Source organism: Typopeltis vanoorti, chromosome 21 (assembly GCF_054136105.1).
Source record: "Typopeltis vanoorti isolate ZY-2024b chromosome 21, IOZ_Tvanoo_1.0, whole genome shotgun sequence".
Lineage (NCBI taxonomy): Eukaryota > Metazoa > Arthropoda > Arachnida > Uropygi > Thelyphonidae > Typopeltis > Typopeltis vanoorti.
The window spans coordinates 76,918,395-76,933,818 of NC_143569.1; the positions used below are offsets into that span (position 1 = coordinate 76,918,395).

At 36.0% G+C, this 15,424-nt stretch overlaps 1 protein-coding gene across 2 annotated transcripts in view; it reads right to left on the bottom strand.

Moving 5' to 3' along the window:
• LOC150095000 (protein zer-1 homolog) overlaps window positions 1-15,424 on the bottom strand; it is a 289,217-nt gene that overhangs the window by 146,793 nt on the left and 127,000 nt on the right. For both annotated transcript variants that reach the window (XM_090411703.1, XM_090411704.1), the window contains exon 6: window positions 2,567-2,629. In XM_090411703.1, coding sequence (XP_090267829.1) covers window positions 2,567-2,629 — 63 coding nt within the window. The remainder of the gene's footprint in view (window positions 1-2,566; window positions 2,630-15,424) is intronic.

Consider the following 15,424-nt stretch of genomic DNA (forward strand, 5'->3'; position numbering starts at 1 on the left):
GTGGATCATTTTCAATGTAAAATAGTTTGAAATCAAAAAATTAAACAACAATGAAGGTATGTGGAGAATGGAATCTCTCTTTATATGCAGTTGCTAGATAGCCAGGTAAAAAATGATACTATTAGGGTCAGTTGAAGTGCTAGTGCCTTTGGTTAAAAAATAATAATAATAATCACATGCACACTTCATTGTTTATTCCTTCTAATGCTGCTGCCCTGTAGAACATTTTCTATACCGTGCATTTCCTGAAGAACACAATCTTCAGATTTTCAAACAAATCTAGTGTTAACAAGATCCTTCTTTCTTCTCAAATTTCAGCCTGTCCACAGCACTAAAGTACTGCAGGATGAACAAATATTTCGCTTTTGAATTTATTTATCATTATTTGGAATATGTCAATAGAATTCACACAGCAGCAATATTATTTTCTTTACAAATACCATAAACATACAATATATTAGCATATTCAGCATTAAAAATGTGGAGGATATGTTGAATTCATCATTCAAAACATCAACTATATGCTGTGAGACATAACAATACACTATAGTGGCTAGCCATTTACAGGGGGTAAATAACTTAGTATTGTTTCAAGCTACACATTCAATACAAATACACACACACACACTGCATTATGTATCTCTGATGAAGGATGATATTTTTGAGAATGGAAATTCTTCAATAAACGCATACCTGATGTATTATGAGATATGTGTCTGTTTATTCTTATTTTTTAGCATTCAAAATTCCCTAACTATTTTTTCAAAATTTAAAGTCATAGCTCCATAACTATTCAGACATGTTATTGTGAAGTTTTTTTGTTGCTGCTGTCATTTCTAAAAGAGATTTCTGCCATAAACTCCTGAAGTTATGCATATTTTCCCTAAAGTTACCTTTTGTCAGTGAGTTGGAAGGTAACGTTATCATGACATTTTCACAAGAATTTGAGTACACTTAAGCAACATTTATTGGTAAAACACTGGTGTCCAAAACCTAAGGATGAACACGATTTCTGAAGATGAGATGAATCAGGTTGTGGCAATTTGTGTAAATGACAATTTTGAGTATCAAGCAGATACACATTCAAATTTTCAAATGTCGCGCAAAGTAGTCACATGATAGCACTCAACAAGATAAAAGCTGCGCTAAGCAATTTATATTTGAAGAAAGCTCTCTTTTTGTGAAGGAATAAAGTTGCAAACTTGGATGTCTTGTAATGTCTCAAAGACATCATCTAGAATCTAGATGATATCACGTGGGGAAGAATTATTAAAAAGCTTGAAGAAGAGAGTTTGGAGTCTCATATAGTGTTGTATCCAGGCTCTGGGCAGCATTTCAAACCAGTGGAATGTGTTCCAGATGTTTCCTAAGCGGTTGTCCTCACTCTACCACAGAGCATGAAGACAGATCTTCATTATAACAGCAAACTGTAATTGACACCATGACAGGTAAGCTTGCAAGTAGGCTCCATTCAACCACAGGTAAGTGGATATTCGACAAACTATGATAAGATGTCTGCAACAATTAGACCTATATGCTGAAGGCTTGCATCCTTTTATCCATAGCTCATTGTAGAGCACATTTTTAGTGGTGGTGTATTCATAAAAATTGCACGAGACACCAATGGACAAATGTACTCTTTACAGATGACAGTTGTTTTAGTCTTTTCTCCAATTCTAGACTACACTTGATCTGGCATGAAAGCAGTACTGCTTACCATCATGAGAATGTTCTTGAAAGGGACAAATACGGCAGTGCTGGAGTCATGATGTGGGAAGGCATTATGCTTAATGGATGCACCAAGCTACAAGTACTTGAAAAAGGGACTATGACTAGTGAATGATATTGCAACAAAGCTCTTCAATGTCATGTTCAATTGTTCCATGGTGCTGTAGATGAAGATTTGTTTTTATGGATGACAATGCCACATTACATCGTACATAAGGAGTGGTGATATTTCTGAAGATAGTGATATTAATCGAATTGAGCCCCCCCCCCCAGATCTCAACCCCCACAGAACATGTTTGGGTTGCACTAGGAAGACACACTGCTACTCAAAATTCTCCTCAGAAAACAAACAAGGCCTTATCATTGCTCTGAAGGAGGAATGGGCCAGTTTGCCTCTAGAACTGCTGAATCACTTCATGCTAAGCATGTATGACATTGTGGGAACTGCATTGCAGTTCAGGGTGGATATATTCCATACTGAAATGTCTCTCTGCATAGTTTTCTGTAAACACTGTGCATTAATTTCTTAACTATGTCCTTAGGAAATTTGAAACTTTTGTCAAAAACATATTGCAATTTAATTTATACAAAATTTATAGCACAATTTTTGTGCAATATAATTTATTAGTATGCTGGCAATAAATTCATTTCCACATCTGACTGTAGTCATGAAAATTTTTTCATATACAGGTAAAATATAGTTCATCCTTAGCTTTTGGACACCAGTGTACCTTTACTATTTCATTCATAATTAAAGCTTTGCCATTAGCATTCTGTCTTCTGTTTATATAATAAATTCATTACACAAACGTTATTTTAAAATTATGCAATCACTTACCTCTTAATTCTTATGTTAAAATTATTTCTTTCATCTCCTTTTACAATATAAAAAAGAGAGGCACTAAAAAAAATGAACATACTTTATTAGAATTACAAAACGCAGAGTGGGAAAAAAGAGTTATATATATAGCTGTGCTGTGCATATGGCTTATAATTATTAACAGGTAAAATGTCCCCAAAAATATGATGGCGATATTATAAAATATATATAGTAATAAACTCTTGCCAAATAGCTAATTTTTCTATGACAGCATGCCTTTTGGTAGGGAAAAAAACATATAGTCTGACAATAATTAATGAAAAGATAATGTTTTGAAAAGTGCATATTCTGTTTGAGAGTAACTTTTAAATATTTAAAGTTACAGACTCATATTAACTTAAACAGACCATTTAATAGTACAAGATATAATGAAAAGCTTTCAAAATTTAATATGTCATGGTCTGTACATAAGGATGTGCAATGGAAGTTCCTTAAAAGTCAAAGTTGGGTAACTGGGAGGAGGTGTCTATAACTTACTGTGGAGAACCAATTATGGTTTTAAAACCCAATGCAGGAGGGTGCTTAAGGGTCAAAGCTGTATAACTGAGAGGAGACCTCCACATAGCCTTAAAAGGAATGTGGACAACCGACCAGGGCTTCTGACCTAATGTCCAATCCTCACCTTCTCGTGGTGCACCCTGTTGGGCATCTACCTGGATACTGAGCGAACAAGGATGGGCTGGCAATTTGGAATTTAGCCAACTAAATTTTATTTCTTATTAACTTAAACCAAATTACAAAATCATGGTACAACATGACAAAATTTCATGCCGGCTGGGGCATCGCACAGTTAAACAAGGCCCCCGTTGTTTTCACCAGGGAACCAGGGTGAACAGCGAAACGTCAGCTACTGGAACAAATCTGAAAAAACACACCAACTCAACATTACCAGAGTTAAAGATCAGTACTATCGCCATTCAGAGTTCTTATGAGGAGCTAGCTGAGGAATTAGATAAGTACTGGATTGACATAATAGGGGTGACTGAAACAAAAATGACAAAAACTAGGGAGATCTTTCTGAGCAATAAATATAAAATGTTATATTCAGGCAATGACAATCAAGGAAAAGAAGGAGTAGCCATTGTATTCAACACTAAATACGAGGCTAATCTTCTTCAATGGCAGGCAGTCTTAAGTAGAGTGATGTGGGCAAATATCAGAATGGGGAACTGAACAATGTGACTTATTTGTGCCTATGGTCCCACAGAAGGTTCTACAAAGGTAGAAGTGGAGGACTTTTTTGAGGATTTAGAGAAAGCATCTGACATAACGAAAAAGGAAAAGTTGGTCCTTGTTGCGGATCTAAATAGCAGAGTGGGAAATGATTGTCAGACATACAAAAATATATTGAGAAAATTTGGAGAAAAGAAAATAATAACGGCAAATATTTGTTGGATTTCTGCTCAGGACATGGACATACTAACACCATGTTCCAACATAAAAATGTGCACAAATTCACATGTAGAGGCAAGGAATAAGAAAAGTCTCATTGACTATGTTATTGTTGATAGTGATGTTTTCTCCCTGGTGAAGGACACCAGAGTGTACAGAGGATTTGAAATTGGAAGTGATCACTATTTAGTCTTGAGCAGGATAAAATTGAATTTCGTATTGAAAAGAATAACATGTAAGAAAGTTTTAAAGCAAATAAAAGCTGAGCAGCTCTTTGATATGAACTGTAGACTAAAATACACAAAGATTATTGAAGAACAAATGAAAGAATCTGAGAACAGGAACCAAACTTTAGAGATTCAGTGGCAAGGCTTGAAGAAAACCTTGATTGATTCAGCCAAAGAGGCATGTGGTGAGGTTGTCTGCAAGGACAGAAAAATCAGAACTCCATGGTGGACACAGGAAGTTAAAGCGGCAGTGAAAGAAAAGAAGAAAGCAAATCAAAAGTTCCTGGCAAATAAGTCAGCTACTGCTCTTAAAGAATACAGAGAGAAATGTAAGAAAGCTAAACACTGTAAAACTAGCTAAACAAAAGTCATGGGAGGACTTTGGTGGCAAGAATATAGAAAATAAATATCAAGAAGGTGGCAAAATATTTTGAAGGTTGTTGAAGAAGCTTAGAAATGGAGGAAAGAGTACTGTAAAAGGAGTTACAGACAATAAAGGTGACATGAAAACTGGAGAAAAAGATATCCTTGAAGTATGCAGTAATTACTTCGAGAAATTGCTAAATGAAACAAGCAGTGATAGCACAGTAGTAAGAAACACTGACAAGGCAAGCAGTCAGGAATACATATCCATACTTGAAGTAGAAAAAGCCAAAGGCTTAAAATGTGGAAAGACAGCAGGAGTAGATGATATTCGACCAGAAATGCTGAAGTATGGTGGTATAAAAGTCTTGCAGTGGCTGCACGGCATAGTCCAGAAGGTCTGGACAGAGGGACGAATTCCCGATGATTGGAGTACAGCTCTCATAGTACCTATATATAAAAAGGGAAATAAAACTGAATGTAAGAATTACAGAGGTATTTCTCCTACTGAGTGTTCCTGGTAAGATATATGCAAGTATACTTAAGAAACATTTGAGAAGAATTGTAGAAGAAAAGCTTGGTGAAGAACAAGCTGGATTCAGGCCAAATAGAGGCTGTCAGGATCAGATCTTCACTTTACGACAAATAGTTGAAAAATCATGGTTATATAACAGATTTGTATTTAAGTTTTGTTGATCTAGAAAAGGCATATGACAAGGTGGCAAGGAAGAAGTTATTGAATACGCTACAGTTATATGGTGTCAATGGGGCATTATATCAAGCAATATTTAGTCTTTATTTGAGTTGCAAGTCAGCAGTTAGAATGGAAGAAAGTACAGGAAGATGGTTTAATGTTAAATCTGATGTGAGACACGGATGTACATTATCCCCTCTGTTATTCATTATCTATATGGATCACATTATGAAGGAAAGTGGTATTAAACATGATATCAAAATTGGAGATGTTAATGTCAGCTCTTTGCTTTATGCGGACGATGTTATACTTATCAATAAATCCGCTACGAGTCTGCAAGATTCCTTGACTAAATTGAATAACTGTTGTAATAGATATGGTATGAAGGTAGCAATAAAAAGACAAAGACAAAGATAATGAAAATGAATATTCTGCAACGATGCAGAATCATTGAAAATGTCAACTGCATTGTGAACGGAGAACCTGTGGAACAAGTAAAACATTTCAGCTACTTAGGCATGATTTTTAGTGAAGATGGTAAATTAAATATGGAAATAGACAACAGAATCAATAAAGCTGGTATAGTAGGAAGTCAATTGAATAAATTCATATGGAATAAGAGAGAAATTAGTCGGAACACTAAATTAGCTGTATACAAGACAGTGTTCAAACCAGTTTTAACTTATGGATCTGAGAGCTGGGTCAGAAGTAAAACACTTGACCAAAGACTAGAGACTGCAGATATGTGAGTCCTGAGAAAGATTATAGGAGTGAACAGATGGCATTAATGGCAATATCATATTAAAAACGAGAATATTAGGAAAGAACTTGACATTGTCACGATCCAGGAATGCGTTAGCAGAGCTAATCTCAGGTGGTATGGTCACTTAAACAGAATGGGCGAGGAAAGATTAGCAAAACAAGAGTTCTCTGCCATGTTGCAGGAAAGCGACCCAGAGGAAGACCAAGATATAGGTGGATTGATACGGTACAAAGTGCCTTAGACGATAGGAATATAAGATCTGGTAATGTTGGAGTTCTTGACAAGTAACAGACTGATCTGGAGGAAAATTGTACATAGGAAGTTAGTAATGATAAAATTTTTTCATGTGGTACTATCATATCCTGTACGCCTCTTGAAGGTACATGGCAGGAATTTGATGATGAAACCCAATGCCTTTGCTTTTTTATTTATTTTTTTTTTATGGTATACCTTTATTCAGTAACCAAATGGATGCTGAACAAAGGATGATCTGGCAATTTGGGACTCAAGTATCTAAGTCTGTATTTTGTATTGGATAAAACCTAAGCATACATTATGATAATATTTTAAAGTCATGCCAGCGAGGGCATCAAACTGGTTCAACATGCCTGTGTTGTTCTCATCAGTGAACCAAAGTGAACAGAAAAGTAAGCTGTTGGAACAACATTAACTTCAACAACTTATCAAGATATCAATGGAAAACAGGTAGCGCCAGCATAGGAAATACCAACATATCGTTTTGCTATAACTAAGGTCACCAAGATGAAGACTAGAATGAGATGCATTTAAATAATAATTATAAAATGACCTATTCAGACAACATGGATTAAGAAAAGGAAGGATTAGCTATAATATTTATTTGTGCTTATGTTCCACTAAAGATTGAAATATTGAAAAAAAGTAGAGTTCTTTGAATCATTAGCAAGGCAAATGATAGACAAAAAAAAAAAGTGTAGAAATGAATCACAGGCTTAGAAAAATGTTATTTCACTGATCTGCACAAGGAGAATTGGCACAATATAATGCTATTGTGCTGCCATGGTGACTAATGTATTTAGGCATACAATGGAGTGGATATTTGGCATACTATCCTAATATCTAGAGACTGCAGTAATGCTTTTATTTGCAAACCAAAGGTACAGTAGTCTGACAGGTATTGTATAGACAATACCCACCATGGACCAAAATATAATTAGTCACATAGGATAGATTGAAAGGTATTTTACTTTATTTATGTATAATAAGGACAGCTGCTGATGTCACAGCAAATATTCGTTTGTTTCAATGTGATGACTAGGAAAAGGCAATGTTTAAAATGTTCAGAGTGGCAATTCTGACCTGATGGTGAATAGGATGCAGCTGATGAAGTATACTGCCCCTTGCAAAAGCACAGACTTGAGACCTATAACTGAGATCTAATAAGCGCTCGACATGAACAGAACAATGACCATCTGTGTGAACACCAAGTGATGGAAGCTAGGGTGCAAAGGGATGTTCATTTCATCTTTCTTTGACATTTATCTAACAGCTATGAGATAGAAATGTGAGTTTTTTTTTTTTTTTTTTTTTTTTTTTTTTTTTTTTTTTTTTTGTTAAATATGAGTCCCAAAGACTCATGGAATAATTTTAATGCATTCAGTTTGAAAGACTGTCAATGGATTGCTACAACTGTTTTTCTATGACCATCATATTGTAATAACAATTCAAGATGGTACAGTCGTCCGTCCACATAGAGGACATTACTTAAAGTCGGAGGAAGTTGTTTTCTTACAGCGTCATCTCTGACAGCAAATAGTGCAACACTTCATATATAAATATGTAGGACTTCCACTCTTGGAGAAAGGATCAAGAAAGGATTGATCTGACTTGGAAGAGGAGGTTAGAAAAAAAAAGTTTCAATAAAAAAAAAGAGGGAGGTTCCCTCTAAGATAAAAATTGTATAGGTCTGCACACAAGGATGTGGAAGCTAGGGTGCTAAGGATGTCCATCTTTCTTTGACACAATACAACAAATTTCCAAGCTGTGCCATATGCTCCTCCATATCAGAGAAAACCGATACTACTCATAAGTGCTCATGATTATAAAAAATCATCTCGAATACATGCTCCCAATCAGATTAAATAGTTATAAAATGTTTTCAAAAGAAAAATGATGCCTTGCAAAAAAAAATAACACAGGAGAGTTAATAATTTTTTTACAGGATTTTGATAAAGAGCTGTTCAGAGCAATTGGATGATAATTATTTTTGGTGGAATATAGTGCTGGAAAATGGAATGTGACATCAAGGTCATTGAAAATATCTGCACTAGATGGTGGATTGATGCAGCATACTGTAATAAGATTCAAATGAGAGGCAAATGGCAACTTCCTCTAAGTCAGTATTAAGTTAGACTTGTTAGAAAAGGCTGACCAACAGGATAGCAATTCCTCTATGCATAGGTACCATAACATCCATCCAGTGGTACCATAACAATTCCCCTTAAGAATCTATTAGTTATTTATATTTGATGGATGTATCTGACTTCCAGTTTTGTGAGGATTTGCTTTTGTTGGTCTGGGATCTTTCCTTTTTTGTGGAACTGTGGATGGCCAATGTCCATCTATTCCTCATCAGGAAAGATATCCAAGATGTCATTCTGCTCTGTCATGGTCTTGGATATCTTTCCAGAGCACTAGGTAGGAATTTTAATGATTCCACTTTCCTTTGGGGGGGGGGGGGGGGGTGAAGAATCAGGGGCATCTATTAATGAATCTCGAGGCATATATTTTTATTCTTTGGGATACATGATCAATTATTTTTCAAACTAGTGCATTTAGAAGTAGTAGACCATTTTGATGCCTTCAGGAGTGAGGCCATATTCATCTTTTCTCTAATTTCTCTATGAAGACTGCAAAAAAATCATGTTGCCTAGAGATGAAGTTGTGAGAGGGTGAGACAGGCACACAAGTTACTGACCCCTTTGACATTTATTGCTGCCTTCTTGGATGCCCTGTTAGGCTATCATAGTTTTGCCAACTGTACCCAGTTTGGCAGTGAAAATGTATGTGAATAAAGACTAAATGCACTAATTGTGAGGGCGGATCCTTACTCCCTTGCATGCCAAAAGGCAGAGGGATGAAAAGCAGATTCAAGAAATCAAGACAGCAGAACATACCAAGACATACTGCCTCTTGGTATAGTATGTTCTGCTGTCCTAATTTCCTGAATCTCTTTTTTACATCTCACCTTTGGCATGTAAGGAAATAAGGTAGATGTTCTCCCTTGCAATTAGTACATTTGGGTGTTTTTTGCTTAGTCTTTACTCTTATGATTTTTTAGTGCCAAACTGAACACAGCTAACAAAGTCATGTGAGCCTAACAGGCCAACTGATATATCCTGCTTTTCTTGTCAGTACCAGGATACTATCCCTATGTATGAGAATATTTCTTACGGTTGTAACTCCTTGATCATTTGTAAATTGCAAAACGAAGTAGTGAGTATGAGGGTGAGAGGTAGATTTTTTTCATGAAATGCACAATTTCATCACTTAAAAATTACCAACTATACTTCAATTTACAAATATTACTCAAGAAAAAGTGAATGCACAACTAATGGGCCAGTGATCTGCAACATATACAGCCTCACTTTCTCAAATCAACCATGCCTTCTTGAGGTGTGACCCTTTTCTGCCAAAGGGGATCTGGCACTATCAGGGAGTAATTCCAATGTCAAAGGAAAGATTATGAAAACAAGAATCAACCTTGGAAATTCAATGTCAAAATCTAAAGAAAACAGTGATTCAGCCAAAGTGGTGAAGTTCTCTACAGGGAGAAAATTCATAGTAGGTTCAATAAGAAACAGGTCTGTTGAAAAGTTATATTTGGTCTTTATTAACTATAATTAACACAACAGATATTTGGATTATAAGACCATAGGTTTAATACATATATGCACAAATTCATTGACTAGTTTCGCTAGCAAAATTGACTAGCTTTGTCAAGACTAAATGGTGAAAAAAACTAATAAATGCAAAAAAAAACCGAAGTAATGCAGTAATGGTTTACAACGGTTAGACAACAAAATTGGAAGGCACCGCGTGACATGGTATGCGTGAAGCAATATACTTCAGTCATTATTATAAATACGCATTACATAGTTTTTGGTGTACTGTAGTCCACTAAACTTAATGAGTTAATAAGATTTTTCCATATATCCTTTAATATTACTCCTTGGTTTCTATTAAGGTTGTTTCCTGTTCGTAGGACTACTGCAGCTTCTTTAAATATTTGACATCTGTAATCTTCCTCGATGTATGGCATTGAGCTGTTATCCCAATCTATAGCATGGTCTGAAGTTGAGAGGTGATGTGCCAAACCTGAGGTGTCTGTTCTGTTATGATTAACGTCTCCGACAGTTTTTAAAAGCCTCTAAAGACAGTGTACCTTTTTTCAAATATGCAGATGTTTACAGTATACCTTGTACATGTAGACTATCATACATAGGGCAAACTTCGAGAAGCTTAGAAATTAGACAGAAGGAACATGTAGGAGACGTTAATCATAACAGAACAGACACCTCAGGTTTGGCGCATCACTTCAAACCATGCTATAGATTGGGATAACAGCTCAATGCCATACATCGAGTAAGATTATAGATGTCGAATATTTAAAGAAGCTGCAGTAGTCCTACGAATATATGGAAAAATCTTATTAACTCATTAAGTTTAGCAGAACTACAGTACGCCAAAAACTATGTAGCGCGTATTTATAATAATGACTGAAGTATATCGCTTCACGCATACCATGTCACGCGGTGCCTTCCAATTTTGTTGTCTAACCATTGTAAACCGTTACTGTTATTCCTTCATTTTTTTTTTGCATTTATTAGTTTTTTCACCTTTTTAGTCTTGACAAAGCTAGTCAGTTTTGCTAGCGAAACTAGTCGACGAATTTTTACATATATGTATTAAACCTATGGTCTTATAATCCAAATATCTGTTGTGTTAATTAAGAAACTGTCTGGAAAAGAAGAAATTATACTGAAAGTTTCTGGAAAGCAATTCAACATGTGCCTTAGAGAATACAGAGAAGACTGCAAGAAAATCAAGCCATACACAAAAGCAGTTAAATAAAAGTCGTGGGAGGACTTTGGTAAGAATTAGTATTACTTCCAAGTGTTGGAGTCCAAAGACTCATCACAAGAGATTGAACACTCACAGACCATAATAACTAATATACCTTGGCTTGAATATGTTTAATGTCGGAGCACTTACCACCCACTCAGGCAATGCATTTCACTCATTAACTATGCACCAAAGAAAAAATCTTCTTTTCACTTCATGCAACCTTTGTACAGTTTCCAGGGATAACTGCTCATTCTTGCATCACCAATTATTCTATGCAATAATTCATACATCGCAATCATATCTTCCCTTCTCCTATATGCCAAGCTCTGAACACCACATTCCCTCGATCTGTCCTCATGCTCAATATTTAAAAATCCTGAAACAGTTTTAGTCATTCACCTCAGCATGCTCTGCAACATTTCCCTATCACCAATATAGAGCCAAGTGAACAGATCTGTGCACAGAAATCCAAATGCCTTATAGAGTGGAACTATCACCTCCTTATCAATACATGTCAGTGTTCTTTGCATTATAGCAGTAATTTTTTGGATGACTTTTACAACTTTGCAGCATCCCATGAACGTCAATTATTCCCTATCCACCAAGATCCCCAGATCCTTGCCTCCTCCACCTCCTAGAGCAAAGTTCCTCCAATATGGTAAACCTCATTCCGTCTTCTCGGGTCAAAGTGCATAACTTTACACTTAGCAATATTCTAATGAAATCTTCTTCAATCTAAAGCACCAACCTTTTCAAATCCTCTTGTAACAACATCAAAACTTCTTGACATTGCTATTCCTAATTTAGCATAGCAGCAAATAACTAAATATCTTCTTTCAGATCATGAACTATATCAATAAGTAAACAATGGTCCCAGAAAGAACCCTGTGGTATCCCACTCACCACCTTCCTTTTAAGACTGCACCTCCATACACAAATCATTGGCTACTATAAGTCAACCATTCCCGTAACCAATCCACCAAATGACTTTCTATCCTCATCATGCTCAATTTCATATAGTTTCATATAGTTTTATCATGTGGGACTTGATCAGATGCTTTAGCAAAATCCAGATAAATTACAGTATAAGCATCTCCTCTTTCCAATATAGCAGTCACCCTATTATAAAATGTAACAGAAAAATACATAAGAATAAAGAAATAAATAAGAAATACACACATAAGAAGAATACAGAAGATGAAAATGTCAGTGGTAAAAAAATTTCTAAAAACCTTTCAAAGAAAAAAAAAAAAACACACCAATAAATGGAGAAAAGAGTACCACAAAAAGAATCAAAAATTAAAAACTTGAAAAGAATATTTTGGATGCCTGGAGTAATTACTTTGAAAAATTGTTAAAAGCAAGAATGGAAAAAGTGACTGAAAACATTCAAAAGAAATGCAATTAAGATAACATCAATATACTTGAGACAGAAATGCCATCAGACATCTACAATTTGGAAAGGCACTTGGGGTAGATAATATTTAACCAGAAATGCTTACATTTAGACATAAAAATTTGCAGTATTTACTCTATAAAATTTTGAAAGCCTGGGTTCAAATTCCAAATGATTGGAAAGGAGTTCTCATACAACAATCTATAAAAAGAGGAATAAAACAAAATGAGAATTACAAGGGAATTTCCCTACTGAGTGATCCAGCAAAGATTTATACAGGTACTTGAAAAGAGGGTAATAAAAAATAGAGAAAAGAAGCATGGGGAAGATATTGTTGCTTTTGGAATTATAGGTCAAAGCAACTAAGGTTCGGAAGCAGAAGCCAGTTTGTAACTTGTGTTTTCTGGCCAGTTAGCTTGCTTTGCATCCTGAAAAACCTATTTCCAGGATGAATAAGATTGACACCTATATATGTGAGATTGACTACTTTATCTTTAGTTGGAAAAAAAAACCTTATATAGTTTCTCAGATCTCATGGGATCTGAATCCAGGTCTTTCCTACCAGAGGGTAATGCCAATATTATTTGTGTATATGAAGTCTCACCTATGAAAAAATAAGGCTGGGTTCAGCCCAAATAGGGAGTTCTCAGAAAAACAGAAATTATCACCAATTTCCTGCTATGTAATCTTAGAGGTGTACAGGATACTATGACAGTACTACAAAATTAGGTTTACATTATTACTAATCACCTGTCAACAATTTTCCATCAATATCACTTGTCGGCAATCCAGTATTGTCATATCTGATATTTTTGTCTTCTAGGACACTTCCAATTACATTAATCACATAGATCTTGGTCTTCCTCTTGTCTTTCATTTTGACATCAAACACCTGTTTTGATGCCAAGAAATAATATAACAAAATTTTATTTGTTTTTTTTAGAAGTATTTAAGTTTAAGAAATCTGGAAAAGCCTCAAGATATGGTGCCGACAGCAAAGCTATTTAAAGCAATTATTTGGTGTAAATAAAACAAAGAGCAATTATACAGCATATACATAAGTTACAAGTCTGTAGCTACAATTGAAAAATAAACAAGAACATAGTTTGATGCAAAATCAGGTATAACAAAAGGATGCTTGCTATCTCCGCTGTTATTTATCATCTACATGGATCATATAGAGACCAATCATTTGTGAGAAAGTGGGGGGGAGGGTGAGTTGGTAAAAGATTCGTCATTAATAAGTCTGATTGCTCCCCTCTATATTAAGTCAAATATTTTTAGAGAGCTTTTGGGGGCCCCACCCCATATGTGAGAGCAGTATTCAATTGGTTGGGAGGATTTGTGATTTGTATAAGGTTAACAGCTGTTCAGAGGTGAAGTAATGTCTTGAGCAAAAGAGAAATCCTAGTTTTTTAGAAGCTGAGGATGTGATGGTTGTGATGTGTTTATGCCAGGAGAGGCTTGATTCAGGGTAATTCCAAGAAGAGATCCATCTTCTCCCAGTGTTGTCAAAAATAACACTGGGAGAAGATGGTTCTTTTTTATGAGAAATAAGACAGTACTGGGTTTTATTAGCATTGAAATTGACTAGGTTATCTAAACCCCATTGGAGGATAGCTTGGAGATCAGAATTGAGGGCAGTGGTGGTGGTTGTTCTGTAGGTTGAGGTGAGTTGTGTGGAGTAGGGTTTATCAAAAGAAAGGGGAGAAGTGCAATGTGTTGTCATCTGCAAAACTGTGTATTGGGTTGGAGGTCAAATGGAGTAGGTCATTGATATATAGTAGTAAGAGAGTTGGTGAGAGGATAAGGAACCATACACCACTACATACAGTGTGCGTAGAAAGCTGGCAATCCAACTACAGAGGTCTTCAGATAGACCAAATGATGGCAGCTTGCTTAGTAAGTCCTTGTGACAGACCCGGTCAAATGTATTGGAGATATCAAGTGCAACCACTTGAGATTCGCCAAACTTCCATGGCATTTGTCTAGAGGTGGGTGGCATATGTGAGCAGATCTCCTGCTGATCAGCAGCGATGGAATCCATACTGGTGGTCGTTTATTAGACAGGTACTTTCATGGTAGCATAAGAGTTGGGAATTGATGATATTTTGCATTACTTTAGACAGGACTGCTATCTAACTACCAGCCCATCTCGTCCAGGTGAGTGAGATGGAGCAGTAGTTGGACAGCAGTGACTTGTCGCCCTTCTTGGGAATGGGTTGAATATAGGACGATTTCCAGGCAGTAGGATAGATACCAGTGGAGTAAGACAGTGTATACAGCAACACAGGACAGGAGTCAATTCTGGTGCACAAACCCTCAGGACAATTGAAGGAATGCCAGCAGGGCCAGGAGACTTTTTTGTGTCTAATTTGGACAGTATTTCTGACAAAAGGATATAATGGGCATTGTATGTTGGGCATCTGGAAAGGTTGGGGGACATTTGCCATTGTCAATTATGCATGCATTAGAAGCAAAGTGTGAGGCTAGGATATTGGCCTTTTCTGTAGGTGATGATGCAATAGAGCCATCTGGATATGATAGGGGTGGGAATAGTGTTGGGCAGAAGTTATGACTGATTGCTTTGGAGAGAGAGATCAAAAGGCTCGGCTGCCATTTGGACAGCTGCTAATTTCCTACTTTTTGCTCTTTCGAACTCTGTTTTGGAAGCATTGATTGTTTTTTTTTTTTTTTTGGATTTATTTCGGGCTTGGGTATAAGCTCTAAAGAAGGATGGAGTTCTTGATTTGAAAAAGTTATGGTATGTTTGGTTTTTCATTTGAACAGCCTTGACGCATCTTTTGGAAAACCAGGGTTTAGTTAGGGAATGGCAGGTCAGAGTACTGTGAGGAATGTATGTTTCCATGCCAGT